Genomic DNA, 23,671 nt, shown 5'->3' on the forward strand with positions numbered 1-23,671 from the left:
TTGGTTATCCTAGTTCTGTGAAAATTGCCTTTGGTATTTTGGTAGGGATTGCAGTAAATCTTTAGATTGCTGTGGGTAGTGTAGACATTTTAACAATATTTATTCATCCAACTTGAGCACGGAATGTCTTTCCATTTTTTTGCATCATCTTGAAATCCTTTCATCAGCGTTAAATAGTTTTCAGAGTACAGGTCTTTCATCTCTTCGGTTAAGTTTATTCCTAGGTATTTTAATTTTTGGTGCAATTTGTAAATGGAATGGTTTTCTCATATGCAGATTTGTTTTTTGTTTTTGTTTTAATTTTATTTATTTATTTGAAAGACAGAGATCACAAGTAGGCAGAGAGGCAGGTAGAAACGGGGGGGGGGGGAGCAGGCTCCCCACTGAGCAGAGAGCTGGATCCTAGGAACCTGGGATCATGACCCGAGCCAAAGGCAGAGGCTTTAACCCACTGAGCCACCCAGTCGCCCCTGCAGATTTGTTTTTGATAAATACAGTATACCACTATAAATGTATTTTCTCTTCCTTGTGATTTTCTTAACATTTTATTTTCTCTTGCTTACTTTGTTATAAGAATATAGTATATAATACATTTAACATAGAAAATATGTGTTAAGTAACTGTTTATGTTACTAGTAAGGCTTATGTCAACAGTGGTTTGGGGAGTCAAAAGTTATATGTGAATTTTCAACTTCATGAAGGGGATTGTGCCCCTAACTCCCACATTGTTCAAGGATCAGCTATACTTTCTTCTCGCTGAAAAAAAGGGAAATGGTATGTGTTCATAGAACTGCCAGTTAGAAGTGGTTTTAAAAAATTTTGCAGGGCTTTTTCTCTTCTTCCTCCAGATAGGATTGCATATGAATCACCCCAAAATTTAGTAGTCTACCCTCTTCTTTTTTTTTTTTAAGGGAAAAGACTGCCACAGTTTTTAAGCCTCTAAAACCACATTTTTTAAGTTCCATTGCCATTCTTTTTTTTTTTTTTTTTAAGATTTATTTATTTGTTAGAGTGTGTGTGCTGTTGGGAAGTGCAGAGGGAGAGGAAGGGAGAGAGAATCCCAAGCAGACTCTGTGTGGAGTGCAGAGCCCCACGTGGAGCTCTGGGCTCCACACAGAGCCGACATGGAGCCGACGTGGAGCCAACGTGGATCCTGGGACAAGAAGATCACTACCTGAACCAAAGTCAGACACTTAACCGACTGAGCCACCTAGGCCTCCATTGCCCTTCTAAGTGGGAAATTTAAGAACCTGACATTTAGTAGATATTACAGCTATTATATGACAAGATCAGAAGATATTTAATATGGGTGCGCCTGGGTGGCTCAGTTGGTTAAGCGTCTGCCTTTAGCTCAGGTCATGATCTCAGGGTCCTGGGATCGAGCCCTGCATCAGGCTCCCTGCTCAGTGGAAAGTGCTTTTCCCTCTCCTTCTGCCCCGACCCCCCGGCTTGTGTGCACGCTCTCTCACTCTCTCAAATAAATAAATAAAATCTTTATTAAAAAAAGAAATTGAATACACTCAAAGCAAGTTTATGGTATTCTGATAACTGAGTTTTAAACATAATTAAGAACCTAAGATGGGTATCTATTCAATTATTTTTTATCTGTTTATGCACTTGAACATGAACTTGAAAGTAATGAATAAATTGGACTTGAGTGATTTCTCTTTGCTTATCTTAATGAAAAACATGTTATTTTCCTTTTAGTTAACTCTAAGAATAATTGTAGAATAAATCTACTTTGTATCTTATATTCTGTCCTTGGTTTTGCTGTTTAATGGGGTTGGATTCCATGGCCAGTGTGGTAGGGACCTCGGAGGTGAAACACCTCAGACTGACCATGAATTCAGTTAATCACTGTTAACATTCAGGTAAACTTAGGGTTTTTAATCATAACATTTGCCAGCTTTATGTTGTCAAAATATAACTTCTTTCTAAATTGTCAAATTCAGTACTGTTTGAAGTCAGAAATCCTCAAGAAAGTAAAAAGGGGGGAAGTGAGGTGGATTTTCTTTTTTTTTTTTTAATTCTTAATAAACATTTTTATTTTTGTTGCTACAGAAAAGTCTTCCCTTCTTTAAAGCTGTTCAGATTTTAACTCAGAGAGAGATCCTCTATAATGATGAGATCTTCTGGGATGCCCAAACTTGGATGAATCTGCATTTGTATGCAGCAGTATTGTGGTCTTTTGGTATCTTTTGGTCTGAAAAGGAAGCCCTTGACAGTATTTGCCATACATAACCCACACTGTCTTCAGAGGAGGGATTTAGTTTTTAGAGATTCCCTAGAACATAAAATCTTGCCCTTGAAGATTTATTTAATTTCATTTTCAGTGAGTACCCTTTGCCATTTGTGATGTAATTGTGTGATTGTACTACTTGATACATGGGAAATATTTTATTAAAAAGTCTCCTTCCTTAGCAACATGTGTCATTGTTTTCAGGGTATACCTTCTCAGAAGCTTCACAGGAGGGAGAGCAGTGACAAGGAAGTTATCATTCTTTGCACGGTAAAATCATCAACTTCAGTCACCAGCTTCTAATTCAGATGAAATTTTAATTTGGATGTGTTACTGTTCCTTCTTGAAACAGTTTTGTTCCCAGTACATGATATGTTACTTTGGTTTTATAATTGAAAATACCATGAAAACATGAAATATATACATGGAAACATCTGAGCTCTTTTTCCTGGAATATCAGCATGGTTGATCTTAGGACTTGAATTAAAAGATTTTCTGGGGCGGGGGGGGGGCGCCTGGGTGGCTCAATGGGTTAACCCTCTGCCTTCGGCTCGGGTCATGGTCTCAGGGTCCTGGGATCGAACCCCGCATGGGGCTCTCTGCTCAGCGGGGAACCTGCTTCCCACCCCCTCTCTGCCTGCCTCTCTGCCTACTTGTGATCTCTCTCTCCCCCTCTGTTAAATAAATAAATAAAATATTTTAAAAAAAATTTTTTTTCTAGGGGAGCGTGGGTGGCTCAGTTGGTTGAGCATCTGTCTGCCTTAGGCTCAGGTCATGATCCCAGAGTCTTGGGATTGAGTCCTGCGTCAGGGTCCTTGCTCAGCGAGGAGTCTGCCTCTCCCTCTGCCTATCTTTCTCTCTCTCTGACAAATAAATAAAATCTTTAAAAAAGACTTTCAAGAATTTGGGGCAAACCTCTTATTCTTTAAAGTCTTTCAGAAACCTTCTTCTAATGAGGTCGTTCATATACTGCTCCTATATGGGTCAGTGTTTTGCTGGTAAAATATCAAGAGTAGGTAGTATCAGTCTGACATTTTATCAGTGACTAGTTACAACAGATTTTCAGGAAGTAAGTGTGATGCAGATCTTATCAGACAGAACACAGAGGCTGTCAGGCACATACAATTTAGATACGGAAGTAAGAGCAAACTGAGTTAAGCAGAGGTAGAGGAAATGCTTCAAGAGGGGGTACACAGGAATCCCACCCTAGCGCATGTAGATATAATTCCTCTATATCAGTTCTGTCTGTATGTGTGTTAGAAGGAAGAAAATGGAAAATTTGTTTTATACACTGATAAGAAAGGGTGCAGCCTACATTATAGAACTGAATTCACCAGTGACCTGAGTAAAACATTTGATTTGTTAATTGTCAACAAGCTGGTTGAGTACACTTTTGTAGGACTTTACACTGGATATCTCTTCCTCTCTCCCTCCCCCATAGTTGTTGAAAACCAGATGTGTTGGAATTAGTCCAAACGCCACAACTAGAGGGATTTGGTTTCTTCCAAGTTGGAGGATGACTATCTTTTTCCCTTAAAAAATGAAGTTAACCCTTTTAGGTGTTTATGCTAGAGAAATAAGCCAGTCTTCATTCTAGTCACGGTCTTATTTTTTTAAAAACATGTTAAGTACATTATGATACCATTTTGGATTTTATTTTATCTTTTTAAAGATTTTATTTCTTTATTTGAGAGAAAGAGCAGAGACAGAGCACAAGCAGGCAGAGGGGCAGAGGGGGAGAGGAGGAGACTCCCTGCTGAGCAGGGAGCCCGGATGCTGGGCTTGTTCCCACACAGGACCCTGGGATCATGACCTGAGCCAAAGGCAGACCTTAACTGACTAAGCCACCCAAGTACCACCCTTTTATTTAATTACTTATTTTTAAAATAGAATGGGGAAAAGCATGCTGTAAATACAGCTGATCTTTTAAGGCAAGAAAGGTACCACTTCCCCAAGCTAGTCATTTGTAAATCTTTTATTTCTAGGCAAAAATGTCATCATTAGAACTTTTCTCTCCTTTTGGTTTATTCCATCCACCCATAAACCAAGATGTATTCTGAGTTCCTTCTGGCCTGCCAGTTGTTTGTGCTGAATACCACACACTGGAAGCACAGGAAGAGACCTTACTCTGATTCTTGAACTAGAAAAGGAGCCAAATTTTGCTATCATTGTACCAACAAGATGCTAGGAAAGCAAGAGCTACTGTGATTTGCTAAGGTTTTCAAATCCACAAGTCTGCTGGTTTATATGAATTTAATTTCAGTCTCCTAACCACCTCCTTTCTTCTTGTCCCTTTTCCTTGTTTCTTAATGGATTTTTCCCAAAACACTTGCCTTGATTTTTCCCTTTCATTCACCAGATGGAAGCATTCTATTTCCTGACAAGCTGACAGGTTTCAAAGTGTAAGTGTCCTTTCTTACATGCAGACTTGGGCCTTACAAAATTTAATGAGGTTGCTGTTACTTTTCTCAGCATTTACCAAATATCTGACTTTTATTTTGCTGAGCTCTCTTGCTTGGTCTTGAAGGATTTTTTGGTGGCTTTAGCAGTAATTGTAGTAACAAAGACGCTGCCACAGGTAATTGCCTTTGTCTTGTGGCAGAAAAGCTTTTCCCACCTCTGCTGTACATAGCAAGTCCCACTGAAATGAAAAGCTCAAATAGTGATCACATAAAGAAGTTAATGTGTGAACTAGTTGATACATGTTAGGAATTCTTTATAAGATTTTCATAATCCGTGTGGAAGCTTTTTATAAGTAACTGCATGTTTTTTAGGGTAAACACTAAAATGGATTTCTTTCTTTTCTGAAACAGTACTCTGGAAGAAATAAGATATGGTTTATGCTTTGATGCCACTGGATGTATATGTGAGATTGTAGTATATGAGGCATCCTTTAGCCTGAAGGAAAGATGTTATCGTGTTACAAAGCAGGATGTGTATATGATGAAATATAATGTGACAATAGTGAATTTCTTCTCATTCAGTTCCTAAATAAGAGGACTCAAAACATTGCGGAAACAACTTATTAGGAGCTGTTGGCCATATTTAATTCTCTTAAATTATGTAGAATGAGCAGACCTTCAGAATAGTTGACTCTGTAAAGGAAAAAAAAAAATAAGAAAGCTTAGTATTCAGGTGTAAACATCAAGAATTTATCATCTGTTAGAATCCAGCAAAAGTAGCCTAGCATATTTTCCAGGAGAGAATGATAGGACCAGTCTAGGTAGATTAGTGGTAGTGGGGATATGTAACAAACACAGCACTTGTCACCAGAAAAAGCAGTTTCGTTTAGCTTCTCATTTTAACCGGGTGCCATGATTCCATCAACAGAGCGCCTGGTCACGTAGCAGCTGTCAAGCATTACACAGAATTATTTTGAGTAAATCTTTCTGGAATGTGGGATCTTTCTTTTTTCATAGTTTTGGCCTGCAGAGTAAAAACAAATGAACATAAAGGTGAGATACTACTACTTGGAGAGTGTTTTTAGGTTGTAATAAATAGAATGGTTCAGACCATGATCTTGGGGGACAGACCACCTTGGTTTGAATTATGCTATCCAGCCTTCCTGTCCTTCAGTTTTCTTATCCCTAAAATAGGGTAATCATGGTATTTCATAAGCTTATAGAGATTGTATTAGTTAATATTTGTAAATAGTGTTTGGCATGTGGTAAACACTATCTAACAGTTGGCTGAAATTGGTTTAGTAGCTGAACTGAGCACTGAATTCTAAAGATGTCTGTCTTCACAACTTAATAACATTAAGTTACTTCCCTTTTTACTTTTCTTTGATCTTTCTTAATACAGAGTATTTTTTGCATGGGTTTAATTTGTTCACATGGCCTTTTAGAACCATATTTAAGGAAAGAGCATGAGCATACAAACTTTTCATTGTGTATTTTTAAAAACTATCCCCAAGCTTATGGGTCATCTCACGTAACATAGAAGTATCTGCTCTCCTACACTGCTTCCCCAGTCTGAACACAGACTGGACTTGAGAGTAGAAAATGACTTCCATAAACTAAAACTTAATGGAAATATTTTATTGGTGATTAACTCTTAGCAAACTGGGATGGTATTGACTGTAATATATACAGATGGTATGCCTGCTGTGTTAGATGTCCCACATTTAACAGAGTTAGCTGGGTTGTAGAAAAATCACTGCATTTTATTTGGCTGTCTCCTTTTTGCCTCATCATAAGAATTTCCTGAAGATTCTGGAGATTCTGGTTCAGCAATTTGAGTTTAGAGCCTGAAAATATATACTGTCTTTTAAGCTAATTAATAGACCTTATTTTTTAAGACACGTACATTTAACAGACATTTCCAGTGATTATGAAGGTAAAACTTACTGGTTACACGTCTTCTCTGAGACCCAGCTTTCTCTCCAACAGAATCAATGATGTTTCTAGAACAATGGCCTACTTCCTAACTCACTTTATGATTTTGAGATTCCTATATTCCTAATGATTATGATACCAAAGAATTCCATTATGTGTGAAACAATATGGGGTGAGGAACTGAGCCATCTATTTACCAGAAAAATTAATTCAGCAAACTTTAGAAAATGTTTACATAAAGAAAAAGCTTTCTATAAAATAGTAAACTTGAAATAATTAGTAGTAATTCACTTATTTCTAAAGATTTGTTTATTTATTTAGAGAGAGGAGGTGCATGGGGTGAGGGGCAAGGGGAGAGAATCCTCAAGCAGACCCCTTGCTCATCGTAGAGCCCGACACAGGACTCGATTGCGTGACCTGTGAAATCAAGACCCTGAGCTCACAACCTGAGCTGAAGCAGTCAGATGCTTAACTCACTGAGCCACCCAGATGCCCCTGGGTTATTTCTAAACATTGACTATAAAACAGTAATAAAACATCCACAACTCTGGTACTCCTGTATTATCTTTTTTTGGATGTGTATGTGCACACTGTTTAAAATCTTGCTGTTTTAGAATTAATGGTCCTTAGATTTAGCAAATTTACTAAAATTTTGTGTGGTTAAAACTTCTCATTATAATTTTCACTCTAATCCATGGTAATTCTCTTACTTTTGCTAGTTATCCCATCATCTGAACATAATTGGTCCTTCTTCATGCATCTTTGATAATACCTTTCCTGTTTATCACAAAGTCTCAGAGTCCAGTGTGTTCAACTAGGGAGATATGCCTCACTGCCTGTGAGGACATAGTTGTTCAGCAATAAGGAGTGTTTAACAATCAGCAAGTTAGTATTGATTGTTCTATTCTTGACTTGGTGATTTCTTTAGTTGATAGTAAATGGATAATTGGGGTCTATTAGCGCACTTACCCATGGATTGTTTTTATTCCCTATGTGTTCCCAAGCCAGTCTCAGGGGAGAATAGCAGGTATTTATTGGGCTCCACAAAGTCATGCCCAATAATTGGTATGAATTGACATCGATTTTTGTTTTGTTTTGGGAAGAAGGGGTTGGGGGAAGCCTTTAGGAACAGAAGCAAGATGACAGTATGTAGTACCAAAGTCATAATTTCAAGGTTAATTTCTTTCAGATGAATTTAATTCTTTAAGTTAGAGATGCTCATTAATTAATGAATCTCTGTAGAGCAGGGACTACCTCTAGAACACCTTTAGGGTATACATCTCATTAAAACTGTTTAACATGTGTGCTATTTTAAATGGTATATATTACAGATCTAATTGTGGTCTGTGGTGTTTAATCTATTTTAGAAACTGGATGGCTTCTACAGGGAGCCAGGCCTCTGATATAGACAAGATTCTTGGATTCTTCAGTGATGGCGCACCCCCCACCAAAAAGCCCAGGTAAACAAGGGAAGGGAATCGAGGAACATTTAGTAAATTGCCATTAATGGTAGATGACAAAAAATAACAAACAGACTTGCCCAAAACCCAGTTGTTTTCACAAATTAATATTGACCTTCATATAAAAATCATTTTTATTTTGGCTTTAACTTTTATTTTTAAAAAGGTCATAAATGTACATAATTTCCAAGTCAGTACTCCAGGCTTATAATGCATTGTCCCTTTCCAGAGATAATCACTTTCAGCTTTTCTATCTGTTTCCTCTAATAATTGGATCCATATTTTTAAATGCTGTCTATTTACTGCTATTTTTTAGTTTTTGGTTTTATCTATTTTCCAATTAATGAAGATGAGTATTAGGCTTACTTTCCTGGAGCCTCTCCACACGTGTTGCCCCCACCCTACACACACATGAAACACTCTTTCCACATTTCCCTGGTGTTTTATATTACAATGTTTGGTTGTCGGTTTTCTTTTTCCCTTTTTTTTTTTTTTTTTTTTAAGATTTTATTTATTTATTTGACAGACAAGAGATTACAAGTAGGCAGAGAGGCAGGCAGAGAGAGAGGAGGAAGCAGGCTCCCTGCTGAGCAAAGAGCCCAATATGGGGCTCGATCCCAGGACCCTGGAATCATGACCTGAGCCGAAGGCAGAGGCTTTAAACCACTGAGCCACCCAGGCATGCCATCAGTTTTCTAATAGTTACATATATGACTGTATTAATAGTGTTCATAGCTGAGCCTAACAGTAGTTTGATTATACTTTCTTGTTCATTTTTTCCACCAAGTTATTCTCTCTTTCTCTGTCTCTGTTTTTGTTTGCTTTGTTTTTTATGTATCTATCAGCTTATCTTCAAACTCTGTGACAGAAAAAAAAATCTTGTAGGTATGCTGACACTCATCAGTAATTTACTAGTTTACATTGTTTCATGGATTTTTTCCCTTCCGTTTTCCTTCCGGACTGGCCTCCGCTCTGGACTGTCATTCTCCAGACCTGCTGCATTGCTGATGGTTTGCCGTTTTCCTTTCCCGTGACCCCCAGAATTCCTTTTACATCTCTCCTGTTTTGGATCCTCTCTTTCCTGGGTATTGTCTTGCCCTTTTTTGGTGTGTGGTCCTTCATTTTCCTGAAAAATACTCTCATCATGCACTCTTAGTAAGGATTCACAGGAGAAGAGTTTTAGGAGACATTTGAAGATGTCCTTATTATATTTGTCCATTTATTTGATGATTTGGCTGAGTGTTGAATTTTAGATAGGAAATAATTTTCCTTAGAATTATGAAATTATTACTCATCCTCTGCCAGCAGCTGTGTATTCCTGCCAAAATAATGAGTCTTTGCTGATTCCCAGTCCTTTGTGTTACAGGACCTCTTCTTTTCTCATTGGAGACAGAATAGTTATTTTATTCTCAACAACCTGAAATTTCACAGTGAGATACCTTCATATGAGTCTAGATATCAGGTGGCCCTTTCCAAGTTGGCTACTGATGATTCACTTCGGAAAACTTTTTTCTTATTTGATAATTCCCTTCACAGTTTTTTCTGTATTGTGCCTTTGTAGTAGAACTCTACAAACTCTATTTGGATGTTGGACCTTTTGCAATAAGACTCTGTAATTTTCTTTTTTCTTTTTTTTTTTTTTTTTCTTTTTTTAAGAGAGAAAAAAAAGAGTGTATGTGAGCTTGGAGTGGGGGCAAGAGAGAATCTTCTTTTTTTCTTTTTTTAACGATTTTATTTATTTGACACAGAGAGGGAGATAGGGGGAGTGGCAGGCAGAGAGAGAAAGAAACCGGCTCCCCGAGGAGCAGAGAGCCCAATGTGGGACTCGATCCCAGGACCCTGGGATCATGACCTGAGCCGAAGACAGACCTTACCCGACTGAGCCACCCAGGCGTCCTGAGAGAGTGAGAATCTTAAGCAGACTCCATGCCCAACACAGAGCCCAACAATACAGCCCTTGAGATCATGACCTGAGCCAAAATCAAGTCGGACACAACCGACTGAGCCACCCAGGTGCCCCAAGACTCTAGTTTTCTGTTGCTTTTTTTTTATCATTATACCTTCTCAGAAATTTCCTGTTTTCTTCCAGTGTTACAAATTTTTTATTCATGACATTCTTAATTTCCAAGAAATCTATTTGTTTGCCCACCCCTTTTTTATAGTATTTTGTTCATTTTTCAAATATGCCTTTGTTTTTAAATCTATATGAGATACTGTTTTCTTTTCCAATTTTCTTCTCTTTCCTGTATTGTCGCTTCTTTCCTACAGATTCCTTTCTTTTTTTTCTTTTTTTTTTTTTGTTAAGACTTTATTCCTTTATTTGATGAAGAGAGACACACAAGAGAGGGAACACAAGCAGGGGGAGTGGGAGAGGGAGAAGCAGACTTCCGCTGAGTGAGGAGCCTGATGCTGGGCTCCATCCCAGGACTCTGGATCATGACCTGAGCCAAAGGCAGCTGCTTAACTGAGACTGAGCCACCCAGGTGCCCCCAGCAGATTCCTTTCTATCTGCTAGTTTGTTTAGATATAACTCTCACATTGGGGGCTTTGTTCAAATGTAAGGTGACCGTTCTTTGTCTGCTCACATTTAAGAGAAGACACTAAAAAGCCAGTTTGAGAATCTATGTGTGCTTAAGGGACTTGGTCACTGATGGGCTTCACTGTGGGTGTCAACCATGGGCCAGTTCTGTAACTGAGGAATCCCAACCTATCAGAATGTGTGGGTCTTTTCTCTCATGCTGGCCTTTTTCCCCAAAAAAGGATGCCTGGATGGGGCATGGGGTGCAGGTATAAGGTTGACTGCCATTGTCTGAGAGTCTTCCTCTGGGAGAAGGATGCAGGGGAGTCTTATATTTCATATATTGACTTTTACTTAATTCCCTTTCCCAAGCTGTGTACAGTGTTCTCAGATACAGAAACCTCTGGTATAGCCTCTCTAGAAAGCAGGCCTCTAGTCATAGAGTTCTAACTGCTTCTAATATGACCTTGCTACGAATTCTCTGTTTTGGCCCCACCTGCCCCTCTACCTTCAGATTTATTTGAACACTCCCAAAATTCTATAGAGGGAATCATCTCTTACTGTACAACTCCTAAAATTGTGTTGGCCTGTGTTATCTGCTCTCATCTTTCCCTGTTTTGAGTTTCATGAATTTATGCCTTCTAAAAAAACGTAGTTACTTAGTGGTTTTAGGAAGAATCAGAAATGAAACACAACTGCTGATTTTTTCCTTTTTAACTAGAAATTTTAAATTAGGCAGATTACACCCTAAACCTATAATGGAAGAGGTAAAAAAAAATTCAAATAATACAGCACAATCAAGTGAAAAGTAAAAATCCTTATTTTCCCCAATCCCCAGAGTTAACCACTATTTATAGTTCTTGTGAATCCCTCTAGAAATTTTCTGTGAGTATATATTTGTATATTTTCCATATCTTGATTGCCTTGAACTGAAACTCATTTTCGTCATTTGCTTCTGATATCTATTATCAGTCTTTTCCAGTAGACTAAACTTTTGAGATTAAGGACTTCATTTTATTCATAGAAACATTACTAATGGGACGCCTGGGTGGCTCAGTTGGTTAAGCTGCTGCCTTCGGCTCAGATCATGATCCCAGGGTCCTGGGAACGAGTCCCGCACCAGGCTCCTTGCTCAGCAGGGACCCTGCATATCATTCTGCCTGCTTGTGGGTGCGCGCTCTCTCTCTCTCTCTCTCTCTCTCTGATAAATAAATAAATAAATAAATAAATAAGATCTTAAAAAGAAAGAAAGAAACATCACTAGTACCTACCATAGTATCTGGTTCTTGGTAAGTTTTTCATATTTGTTGAATGACCAAGTGCTGGAGTTGGAAATAGGGAAGGCAGTTGCAAGGTTTGTTTCCCCAAAACAGGTTTCCCAAGACTTAAAGTACCATTTCTTATGTTATGACAAAATGCAAATCCTTTTTCTTTTATTTTGACAAAAAATTGAGAAAGGCAGTTCCTTGGAAAACACCTGCCATCAGCAAAAATTAAAGTGAGTAAATATATTTCAAACATATTTTGGGCGCCTGGGTGGCTCAGTGGGTTAAGCCGCTGCCTTCGGCTCAGGTCATGATCTCGGGGTCCTGGGATCGAGTCCCGCATCGGGCTCTCTGCTCAGCAGAGGGCCTGCTTCCCTCTCTCTCTCTCTCTCTGCCTGCCTCTCTGTCTACTTGTGATCTCCCTCTGTCAAATAAATAAAAATAAAATCTTTAAAAAAAAAAAAAAAAAACATATTTTAATGTAGTTTCCAGACTGAAGTGTGGGGAGTGGGGTGGAGTGGGGTATGGAGAACCAAAACACAAAACTTGTGTCTGTACTTCTCTTCAAGACAGAACTCCGTGCTTGTCGTGGTAAGAAAGTAATGTTTTCTACTTCTTGTCGTATCTATTGAATAGTTATAGCTTTGTTTATTTAGGTAATGTGAAGCTCCCGTGTTTTCAGAATTCTGTTAGCTACTTTTTTTTTCTTCCTCTTTTTTTCCTTTTTGCCTTACAGGTAGAAATCTAGAACAAAATGGAAGTGAAATGTGTTCCCATACTTGATGGTCTCATTCTCAGTTTTAGTCATGCTCAATTTTATCGTACTAGTGTTTACAAAATTGAGCTTAACTTTGGCTTTCTTTCATCTCTTGTTTTATATCTCTCAACAATAGGAATTTAATTTGTATGGATTTCTTTTCTCTCTGGAATCCATGTTTTTTGAAATTTAATGTTGGTTTGAAATATAATTTAGTTAGTAGAACTCAGCTGGGCTGTAATTTAATTGGATCTTTTCCTACTGTTAGTGGGTTTTCTTAGATTGAAAGAACTATGAGGGAGAAAATTGTTTTTAAGATTGCCTCTTAGGATTCCTGAAATAGGTTTTTCAGCAAGCCCTGGCACAATATTCTGGTCTTTTTGCTTAAGATACTCAGGAGAGGTATCAGAAATTGTTATATCCTCTTTGCAACTATGAAAGTAATAGCTGAAAACCATGATTTTCAACAGCCTTTCCATGTGCCTCCTATCTGTTGGACATTCCCAATCCTCTTCCTTTGGTTGACTTTTTCAGGAAGCTGCTTCCAAGCTTAAAAACGAAGAAGCCTCGTGAACTTGTGCTGGTGATTGGAACAGGCATTAGTGCTGCGGTGGCACCTCAGGTTCCAGCCCTGAAGTCTTGGAAGGGGTTGATTCAGGCCTTACTGGATGCCGCCATTGATTTTGATCTTCTAGAAGATGAGGAGAGCAGAAAATTTCAGAAATGTCTCCATGAAGACAAAAATCTTGTCCATGTTGCCCATGACCTTATCCAGAAACTCTCTCCTGTGAGTATCCTCCTGTGTATCTTGGCATTATTTCCTGAAACTGTGACACATGTGCTGAATGTAACAAAGATATTCATTGTGAGCTTATAGATTTTGGAGGGGCAGATGGGGAGAGAGAGAGAATCTTAAGCAGGCTCCACACCCAGAGTAGAGTAGAAAGGAGGGCTCGATCTCACAACCCCAAGATGATGACCCAAGCTGAAATCCAGAGTCTAGAGGCTTAACAAGTTAAGCCGCCCAGGTGCCCCTTTAGCTTATAGATTTGCATAACTCTTGGCTCTTCCACAAAAGGTCTGCTTATGGACCCTATTCAGGGTAGTTATCTTGATCCGCACGCGTGTGTGTCTGTATCTGTGTGCCTGTGTGTGCCTGTAGATGGTAGCAGTAATGATGTTGAGGTCTTTATATTTACAAAAATGAGACCACTGTCCCATTATTGCTGTGTTTTGAATTTATTTTTTCTCTGCTCATTACCGTGTAGTGGCATGCCCTGCCATCCATGCCTTTTAGGGAATCCCAGAAAGATTAGAGATCATTCTTACCCTTTTGGGGTTAAGCAACACCATTTCTTTAAATGTTCCTTTTAAAGGCGATCACTCAGAATATTTATAAGGAATTTTGTCTTGTTTTATCAAATTGAGTTGGATACCAGTTCATGAATAATAAGGACCTCCTTGTTTGCACTGTCTTCAAAATGCCTTCAAAAATCAGAATTCATTTAAGATATATTTAGAAATAATAGAGTAGCCAAATCATGTTCTAAATCTTAATAAATCACATATTTAAAAAAAAAAAAACTCTTGTTATAAAATAATTTTTTTAAAGATTTTATTTATTTATTTGACAGAGATCACAAGTAGGCTGAGAGGCAGGCAGAGAGAGAGGAGGAAGCAGGCTCCCTGCAGAGCAGAGCAGAGAGCCTGATGCAGGACTTGATCCCAGGACCCTGAGATCATGACCTGAGCTGAAGGCAGAGGCTTAACCTACTGAGCCACCCAGGTGCCCCTTATAAAGTAAATTATTAGTGTTGATTCCCACACCCTCTTTCCAGGCCCTTGGGCATATAGGAAAGAAGTGTCATTAAAAGTTAGCTTAGAAGAGAGCCATTTAAAAGTAATTTCCTCTTGGTTCGTGACTCATTTCAGAAACTTAGTACCTTTTACTTCCTCTTCTCATTTCTTTGTTCTTAATTGTGATAAATTGTTACTAATCTAGAATAGTGTAAATAATTAGTAAGCTTTAAAGAGTTCATAGGACCTCTGTCTCACACCATACACAAAATTAATTCAAAATGGATTAAAGACCTAAATATAAGAACTTAAAACTATAAAACTCCTAGAGGAAAACAGATTTACAGCTTCATGACTTTGGACCTGGCAGCAGTTTTTTTTAAACATGACACCAAAAGCACAAGTAACAAAAGAACAGTAGATATACTGCACCTTACCAAGCATAAAAGCTCTTGGACTCAAAGAGCACTTTCAAAAAAGTAAAAAGTCAGCCTCCCCCCTCCCCGCCAGAGAACAGGAGAAAATATTAGCAATTCATATATCTCCCAAGGGTGTAGTGTCCAGAATAAAGAACTATTATAGCTTAACAATAAAAAGGCAGGTAATTCAAAGGATTTGAATTGACATGGTTCCATGTGCTAGTAAGCGCATGTAAAGGTGTAGAGCATCTTTTCATGCAGTAGTCATTAGAAAAATCCACATCAAAACCACTTGAGGTATGCTTCACATGCACCAAGATGGCTCGACTCAGAAGGTCAGTTAAATATTGGTGAGGCTGTAGAGAAACTGAATCCCTCATCCACTGCTGGGATTGTGAAATGGTGCAGACAATGTGAAACACAGTCTAGCAGTTCCTCAAACAATTAAATATAGAGTTACCATCTGACCCAACAGTTCTGCTTCTAGATAGACCCTAGAGAAATGAAAACATATGTCCATACAGAAACTTACACACAAATGTGGGTAGCAGTATTCATAATAGGCACAAGGTAGAAATAACCCAGATATCCATCTACTGTCTAGTGGATAAACAAAATGCAGCACATTCATACAATGGAATACTACTTGCCAATTAAAGGGAGTTCAGTACTGATAACATGCTGCAGTTTGAATGACCCTTAGCGTAATGGAAGCCAGTCACAAAAGACCACATATTAGATGGCTGCATTCATGCAGAATGTTCAGAATAAGGAAATCTGTTAGAGACAGAAAGTCGATTAGTAGTTGGCAAGGACTAGAGCACAGATGGAGGGCAGCCAGGTGATATTTAAAGGCTACGTGGTTTCTTTTGATATGATGACATGTTCTAAAATTGACTGTGGTGACAGTTGCGGTATCTGTGAATCTATAAATAATCATTGAATTTACACTTCAAATAGGTGAATTGTTATGAGAATTTTATGTCAGTAGAGTTGTTAAAGGTAAAAGAAGAGAAAATGTGTAATTAAAATATTAATCAATAGAAAGTGAGAGTGGCTGTATTAATATCTGATAAAGCACACTTGAGAGCAAAGAGGAAAGAAAACTTTCTTAATGTCTTAAAAAATACAAAATTGTTGTTGTATAAAAAGGTAATTAAAGAGTACGTAGCCAAAAAATTTAAAAGAAAAGTATTACGGAAGTGTGTCAGCCAGTTAATTAACAAAAATGATATCTTGGGGGGGGGGAGCTCATGAATACTGTGTTAGACTAGGAAGACTGGTCTGTGGATGAAGACGTTCTCTTTCAGACTAGGATATACAGTGTTGTCATGCCACTCTCTTGTCTTGGCTGTAACCTTCACTCATCCATCACAGTGGTGAGTGAAGAACAGAAAGCATGATTTTACTAGTTGGGTGAATTGTGATTGAAAGTAATGAGAAGTTTTGAAGTCAGTGTCAGTAAGTGTATACCCAACAAACATCAAACTGGGGTCACTAATTATCTTTGGATGAAAATTTATTATTAACCTTAAAATGTAGTTGTGGGTTAGTGTCAGTTGCAGTAGAGGAGAAATTATCAAACTTTTTGGTCTCAAGACTCCTTTATATACTCTTAAAAATTATTGAGAAACTCAAGTAGCTGTTGTTTCTGTAGAGTATTTCTGTCAACATTCACTATTAAAAATTGAGAAGTGTTTAAAATATTTACTTAAGTGTACCAATAAGCCTATCACATGTAAACGTAATTAACATGTTTGTGGAAAATAATTACATTTTCCAAAAATGAAAAATTAATTGTATTGTTTCACACTTTAAAGAATCTTTTTAACATCTGGCTTAATAGAAGACAACTGCATTCTCCTATCTGCTGTATATACTGTGTGCTGTTTTGGTTTAAGTATATGGAAAAAGTCAGGTATCACTGGTGTGTAGCTGGCAAAGAAAGAAGTATTTTAATAGTGTTTTTAGATACTTAGAGATATTCACCGTTGATACTACACTAAAAACTCAAGTGGTAGCTTCCTTCCTAAAGATTAAGAGCAGTATGGAATCTGAAATCACATCCCTATTAATGGTAATATGGAATCTGAACTTTTCCTATTCTGCTGCATTAAAATCCATGATCCATCTTGCACTTAGAATAAATCTTTCACCCATGCATGATTTTGTAACATCATGCATCTGTCATTTAGAAAATCTTGGTTCACTGAGTTACATATATCCTCTAGATATATGTATATATAAATGTTATATATGTATATATAAATGTTGACACATTTCACTACACAGCTCAAAAACTACATTCATTAATAACACCACCAGTCTCATCACATAAATATTTGGAGGTTGTCAAGCTCCTGGTGGCAGATTAGAGTTTTCTAAAATTCTGGTTTTTCAGTTCTAAAGTGTGTTTGGAACCAGAATAGACCCCAAATAGCCAAAGTAATGTTAAAAAAGAAAACCAAAGCTGGAGGCATCACAATTCCAGACTTTAAGCTCTGTTATAAAGCTGTAATCATCAAGACAGTATGGTATTGACACAAAAACAGACACATAGACCAACGGAACAGAATAGAGAGCCCAGAAATGGACCCTCAACTCTTTGGCCAACTAATCTTTGACAAAGCAGGAAAGAATGTCCAATGGAAAAAAGACAGTCTCTTCAACAAATGATGTTGGGAAAATTGGACAGCCACATGCAGAAAAATGAAACTGAACCATTTCCTTATGCTACACACAAAAATAAACTCAGAATGGATGAAAGACTTAAATGTGAGATAGGAAGCCATCAAAATCCTAAAAGACAACACAGGCAGCAACTTCTGTGACCTTGGCCACAGCAACTTCTTGCTAAACACTTCTCCAAAGGCACAGGAAACAAAACCAAAAATGAACCATTGGGACTTTATCAGGATAAACTTTTTTTTTTTTTTTTTTTTTTTTTTGCACAGCAAAGGAAACAGTCAACAAAGCTAGAATGCAACCTACAGAATGGGAGAAGATATTCAAAAATGACATATCATTTACAGGGCTAGTACCCAAAATCTATAAACTCAGCACCCAAAAAAGAAAAAACTGTAGTCACAAAATGGGCAAGAAGACATGAACAGACATTTCTCCAAAGAAGACATTCAGATGACTAACAGCAGACACATGAAAAAATGCTCAACATCACTTGGCATCAGGGGGATACAAATCAAAACCACAATGAGATACCACCTCACACCAGTCAGGATGGCTATAAAATTAACAAGTCAGGAAACAATAGGTGTCAGTGAAGATGTAGAGAAAGGGGAACCCTCCTACACTGTTGGTGGGAATGCAAACTGGTGAGCCACTCTGGGAAGCAGTATAGAGGTTCCTCAGAAAGTTAAAAATAGAGCTACCCTACAACCCAGCAGTCGCACTACTGGGTATTTATACAAATGAAACAAAAACAGTGATTCAAAGGGGCACATGCACACCGGTGTTTATAGCAGCAATGTCCACAATAGCGAAAACATGGAAAGAACCCAGATGTCCCTGGACAGTTGGATGGATAAAGAAGATACATAATATATATAATGCTAGCCATCAGAAAAAATGAAGTCTTGCCATTTGCAATGATGTGGATGGGGCAGGAGGGTATAATGTTAAGTGAATTAAGTCAGAAAGACAAATGCCGTATGATTTCACTTATATATGGAATTTAAGAAACAAAACAGATGAACATAGGAGAAGGGAAGGAAAAATAAGATTAAAAAGAGAGGGAGACAAACTATAAGAGACTCTTAACTCTAAGGAAAAAAACTGAGCATTGCTGGAGGGGAGGGAGTAATGGGGTGATGGACATTAAGGAGGGCGCTTGATGGAATGAGCGCTGGGTATTACATGCAACTGATAAATCACTAAATTCAACCCCTAAAACTAATACTACCCTGTATGTTAACTAAATTGATTTTAAATAATTTTTTTTAATTTCTAGTTTTTGCTTGAAAGCTCCACTTTTGTCATAGGCAACCATAACAGCAGTCCTCAGTTGTTTTCCTCAAAATGGCAGGCTCACTTCATTCGTTTTTTCAAAAATGCCTGAGAATGCCCAGCTCTGAATGACTAGTTTATCATTTGTTCAAGTAAAAATAATGTTTGATGAAAAAACGGAGGGACGCCTGGGTGGCTCAGTTGGTTAAGCAGCTGCCTTCGGCTCAGGTCATGATCCCAGGGTCCTGGGATCGAGTCCCACATCGGGCTCCTTGCTCGGCAGGGAGCCTGCTTCTCCCTCTGCCTCTGCCTGCCTCTCTGTCTGCTTGTGCTCGCTCGCGCTCTCTCCCTCTGTCTCTGAAAAATAAATAAAATCTTTAAAAAAAAAAAAAAAAAACGGATAATTGAGCTTGCAGTTCAATCACACAAATGTTTTGCCTGGACACAGCCATCATACTTTGGGCTGCAGCAGAAGTGCTCTGTGCACATTTCCTCTTTCTTCATACAGACTTTTAAAAGGAAGGGTCAGGATTTAATACAATTAATAATTTTTACTGCTTCATTAAGAACATTTTTAAGTGAAACTGGGATTTTTTTTCTAAGTCTTTGGTCATGAAGAATGCAATGATTACAGGCATAGCTGAGTTCTACTGTCTTGATTCACACTAAGTCATTAGCAGTTTTACCCACGATTGCTTTTGTACCATTGGTGCACATATCGGCACAGTTTAAAAGACAGAAATTACCTTAATATTATTATGAAAATAATTTTACTTTGCAAACTCCTTAAAGAATCTTAGAGATCCACAGGGACCATGGGCCATGTTTTGAAACCTACTTTATTTATTTTTTTGAAGATTTTAGTTATTTATTTGACAGATTACAAGTAGGCAGAGAGGCAGGCAGAGAGGGGGGTGGGGGAAGCACCTGCTGAGCAGAGAGTCCATACCGGGGCTCGATCCCAGGACCCTGAGATCATGACCTGAGCCAAAGGCATAGGCTTAACCCACTGAGCCAACCAGGCACCCAAAAACCCACTTTAATAGAGGATACGTAAGGAAAAAAATAGAGGCAAACGAAAGGCTTAAGAAAAAAGGACACACGTTTAGGGAAATGTGAACACTGAGTATTTGACAATAAGGAATTAATATTATTTCTTTTTTCTTTTAGGTGTGATAGGTGTTATTGCAGTTATCTTTTGTTTTATATGTAAAGGGGGGGCTTTGGGAAATTGTTGTAGTAGCTGCATGAAATACAACGCTTGGGAACTGCTTCAGAAAAATTCTGTTCAAGGGGAGAGCATGGCAGGGTTATAGTGGAGGGGAATTTAGGTTAAATAAGATTGGTCATATGTGATAATGGTCAAAACTGGATGATGGGTGTACAGTGGGGCTTATATTCTTTTTACTTTATATATGTTTGAAATGGTCTTTTTTTTATTATTATTATTTTTTTTTTATTTAGGGGTGCTTGGGTGGCTCAGTGCGTGAAAGCCTCTGCCTTCAGCTCAGGTCATGAGGGTCCTGGGATTGAGCCCTGCATTGGGCTCTCTGCTCGGCAGGGAGCCTGCTTCCCTTCCTCTCTCTTTCTCTGCCTGCCTCTCTGTCTACTTGTAATCTCTGTCAAATAAATAAATAAAATCTTTAAAAAAAATCTTTTTAAATCTTTTAAAAAGATTTTTAAAAAAGATTTTATTTATTTATTTGACAGAGACATAGCACAAGTAGGCAGAGCAGCAGGCAGAGGGAGAGGGAGAAGCAGACTCCCTGCCGAGCAGGGAGCCCTATGTGGGGCTTGATCCCAGGACCCTGGGATCATGACCTGAGCCAGAGGCAGCCACTCAACTGACTGAGCCACCCAGGTGCCATGAAATTATCTTTTTTTTTTCTTAATTAAAGAATCTAACAGCAATAATATGGCAGGTTAATTCAATAGGCCCATCTACTGAGCCAGTTTCTTACACTAGGGAGGTGATACTGTGCATTCAGTAGAGAGAACTTGGGTTTCAGAATCAGACTCTGCCATTTAAATGCACTGGGACTTTGGGAAAATTCAATTCTCAGAATCTATTTTTGCATCTGTAAAACTGGGCTAATACTCCTTAACTCATGAAGAGTAAGTTAGACAATGTATATGAAGTGTTTGGCACATAGTAAGTACACCCTGAATGTCCGTAACCTTGGTGAGGAAGAGTCAGGATTTTGTGTTTACTGTATCTGGGATCAGAAAAATGAGAGTTAAGGTTAGAAGGAACTCAAGTACCATTGGTTTCATTCCACTGTTTTAAGTGAATAAGAAAACGTCCATAAAATTGTGTGGGAGTTTGGCATTTCCTTTTGACTATGGAACCTCCTTGTTTGTTTTCATTCCTTTGTCTTTGCTTAGGCTACTGGTGGGAAATTTAGTTCTAGGGTCACATATTTCAAGAGAAAGAAATGTTCATTTTAAGTCTGAGGAAATAAAAGAAATAAAAAAATAATTTAAAAAAAAGACTGAGGAAATCATTAGCACAGCTGCAGAAAGCCTCTTTCCTTCCTCTCTGTGTCCATACGCAAGATGTAGGAACTTAAAGAAATAGAACTAAGAGATAGCTCAAATAAGTGATTTAGAACATTTATTCCCAGGCTTTTAACCTTTTGTATTTCTTTCCTTACAAGCAAGAAAATAGTCCACACCCATAATTACCCGTCTGTATGCGCAGGTATTTTTATCTGTGTGTGTAATAATTAAACTGGCGCTGGAATATGGAGTTCTATTAACTGTGGATGAATCAGAGTACAAAATGAAGATATAAAACACAACAAGGAAGTTCTTAAAATCACCATAGTTTTTATTTAATTTTAAGCTTAGTTTTGCTTTTTTGAATAGATATTATGTATGCACCTTGCAGAAATCAAAATGAGGTAAAAAGGTTTACGTACATTCCAACATCTCATTCCCACCATGTCTTTGTCTACCTTCTCTTCCCAAACTCACCCCTCCCCAATAGGTCACCACTGTTATTAACTTTTTGAGTATCCTTTCAGTGTTCCTTTTTCGCAAAACAAGCAAATAGGACTAGATTTATTCTATCTCACTACCTCTTCCATCTCCCATGTCAAAAGGTAACACTCTAAATGTACTGTTCGGTATCTTGTTTATTTTACTTAATAGTATATCCTGGAGATCTTTCCGTACTGGCCTCCTTTATGGGTTCTTGGCCAACTCAATTTCCTCCACACAGCTTGCATGGCTTGTTTCCAGTCCTTTATTATTACAGATAACAGAGCAGTGATAACCTTGTGTATGTCATTTCATTTGTTTGTAATATATCTGTGGGATATATTCCCAGAGATGGGATTGCAAGACTGTAGGGTAAATGGGTTGTGATTTTGGTAGATACTAAAGGGGAATAGTATTTTTTATATAGTTCATTATGTGGTGAAATTCATTAAGTATGGTTTTAAATTCTTCACTGTTTCTGATCAGATTGTTCAAGTCGCAGTTGAAAAGCGTGCCCCACATTCTTAACCACATAAATATGGGCTATACCTTCTGTCTGGCACCAGAAGAGACTCTGAGCCCACTGACAACAGCCTATCATGAGAATCCTGTCTAATGGTAGATGTTGCATGGACTAGTGATTGACAGACCAGATAAACTTCAGGGCGTGTCACCACCTTTGCTTTGTGGTTTTAGTTTCACCTCTGTGCTCTAGTTTTCCAATGTTTAAATATTTACCATTTCTTTTAGTTGGTAGGTATAATTTAAAGACTGGATAATTTTATAAAGTTCTTTGAAAAATTAGGAAAAGAATTTGCAAATGGAAATGTATTTTATGAATCTGCTTACGTGGTTCCATGGAAACAGATCTTTCTCTGAGCATTGAGCTATTAGGAGACACAAAACCAGGAAGGTAGGGGGACTAATTTGAGAAAAAACAAAAGGAGCTCAAACACTTACGTTATAGCAGCTGAGTACGGTTACTTGGGAGTTTGGGAAATACTGGGGCCTTTATGAACTGATTCTTGCTTTGATACTATCTAACGGGCTGATAGTTGCAGGAACAAAATAGGGATTAGACATTTGTTATAGCACATTATGTAGTTACGTTCCGTTTGAAATTCCTGTGTCCCTGGGCTCACTTCTTCTTTTAAGTTATAAAGCCACCTTCCTACTTGGGGTTTGTATTCTGTTTCCTCATTAGTCATTGAGATATTTACATATACTCAGAATGAAACTGGGAAAGCCCTTATTCAGGTAAATCATATGTAAAGAAGGAGGAAGGGCACCTGGGTGGCTCAGTTGGTTAATCGTGTGCTGTAAGCCCAGGTCATGATCTCCGGGTCCTGGGATCAAGCCCCCGCGTTTCGCTCCCTGTTCGGCAGGGAGTCTGCTTCACCCTCTCGCTCTAACCCTCCCTTCTGCTCATGTGCACATGTTCTCTCTCTCTCTCTCTCTTCTCTCTAATGAGTAAGTTTTTTAAAAAATCTTAAAATTTAAATAAATTTTTTAAAAAACAAAGGAAGAAGTCTTCTTAGAACTGATTATGTTTGGTATTTTTAAAAACAGTTGCAAAATGCAGATTTATGGTAACCTTTGTTGTATACTATTTTTCCCAGCATACCTGTAAACAAATTCCTGAATTATGCTAAGGGAAAAAAGCAGGCAGGGATAAGATAAGCCATTTTTCCTAAATCCATAAACATCTTGACCATGCCCATTTTCTTCAATCTATAAAAATGCTTGTTTAGAGAATTTATGCTTATTTGCATATGATATAATAGTACTGATCACTTACTATGTGCTAGGCATTGTGCTAATAATAAGCACATGGCATGTTTCCTGTTTTTCTTAGTATAACTTTCTGAGGTAGACAATATTTTATCCTTATTCTTAAGTACACAGTATTCTTCAAAAATTTGCTATATTATTGT

The 23,671-nt window shown here is 38.0% G+C and overlaps 1 protein-coding gene across 9 annotated transcripts in view; it reads left to right on the forward strand.

The window, feature by feature from the left end:
* Nucleotides 1–23,671, forward strand: part of FAM118B (family with sequence similarity 118 member B) — a 51,229-nt gene that overhangs the window by 16,137 nt on the left and 11,421 nt on the right. For 2 of the 9 annotated variants that reach the window (XM_032360558.1, XM_032360559.1), the window contains 4 exons: nucleotides 2,444–2,509; nucleotides 4,599–4,641; nucleotides 7,944–8,036; nucleotides 13,111–13,363. In XM_032360558.1, the coding sequence (XP_032216449.1) occupies nucleotides 7,951–8,036; nucleotides 13,111–13,363 (339 nt within the window). In that variant the 5' untranslated portion in view covers nucleotides 2,444–2,509; nucleotides 4,599–4,641; nucleotides 7,944–7,950. Of the gene's footprint in view, nucleotides 1–2,443; nucleotides 2,510–2,579; nucleotides 2,603–4,598; nucleotides 4,642–7,368; nucleotides 7,462–7,943; nucleotides 8,037–13,110; nucleotides 13,364–23,671 lie in introns of those variants that run through there. The other 7 variants (XM_032360555.1, XM_032360557.1, XM_032360561.1 and 4 more) reach the window with 5 other exon arrangements.

The sequence above is a fragment of the Mustela erminea genome, chromosome 9, assembly GCF_009829155.1.
Source record: "Mustela erminea isolate mMusErm1 chromosome 9, mMusErm1.Pri, whole genome shotgun sequence".
Classification (NCBI taxonomy): domain Eukaryota; kingdom Metazoa; phylum Chordata; class Mammalia; order Carnivora; family Mustelidae; genus Mustela; species Mustela erminea.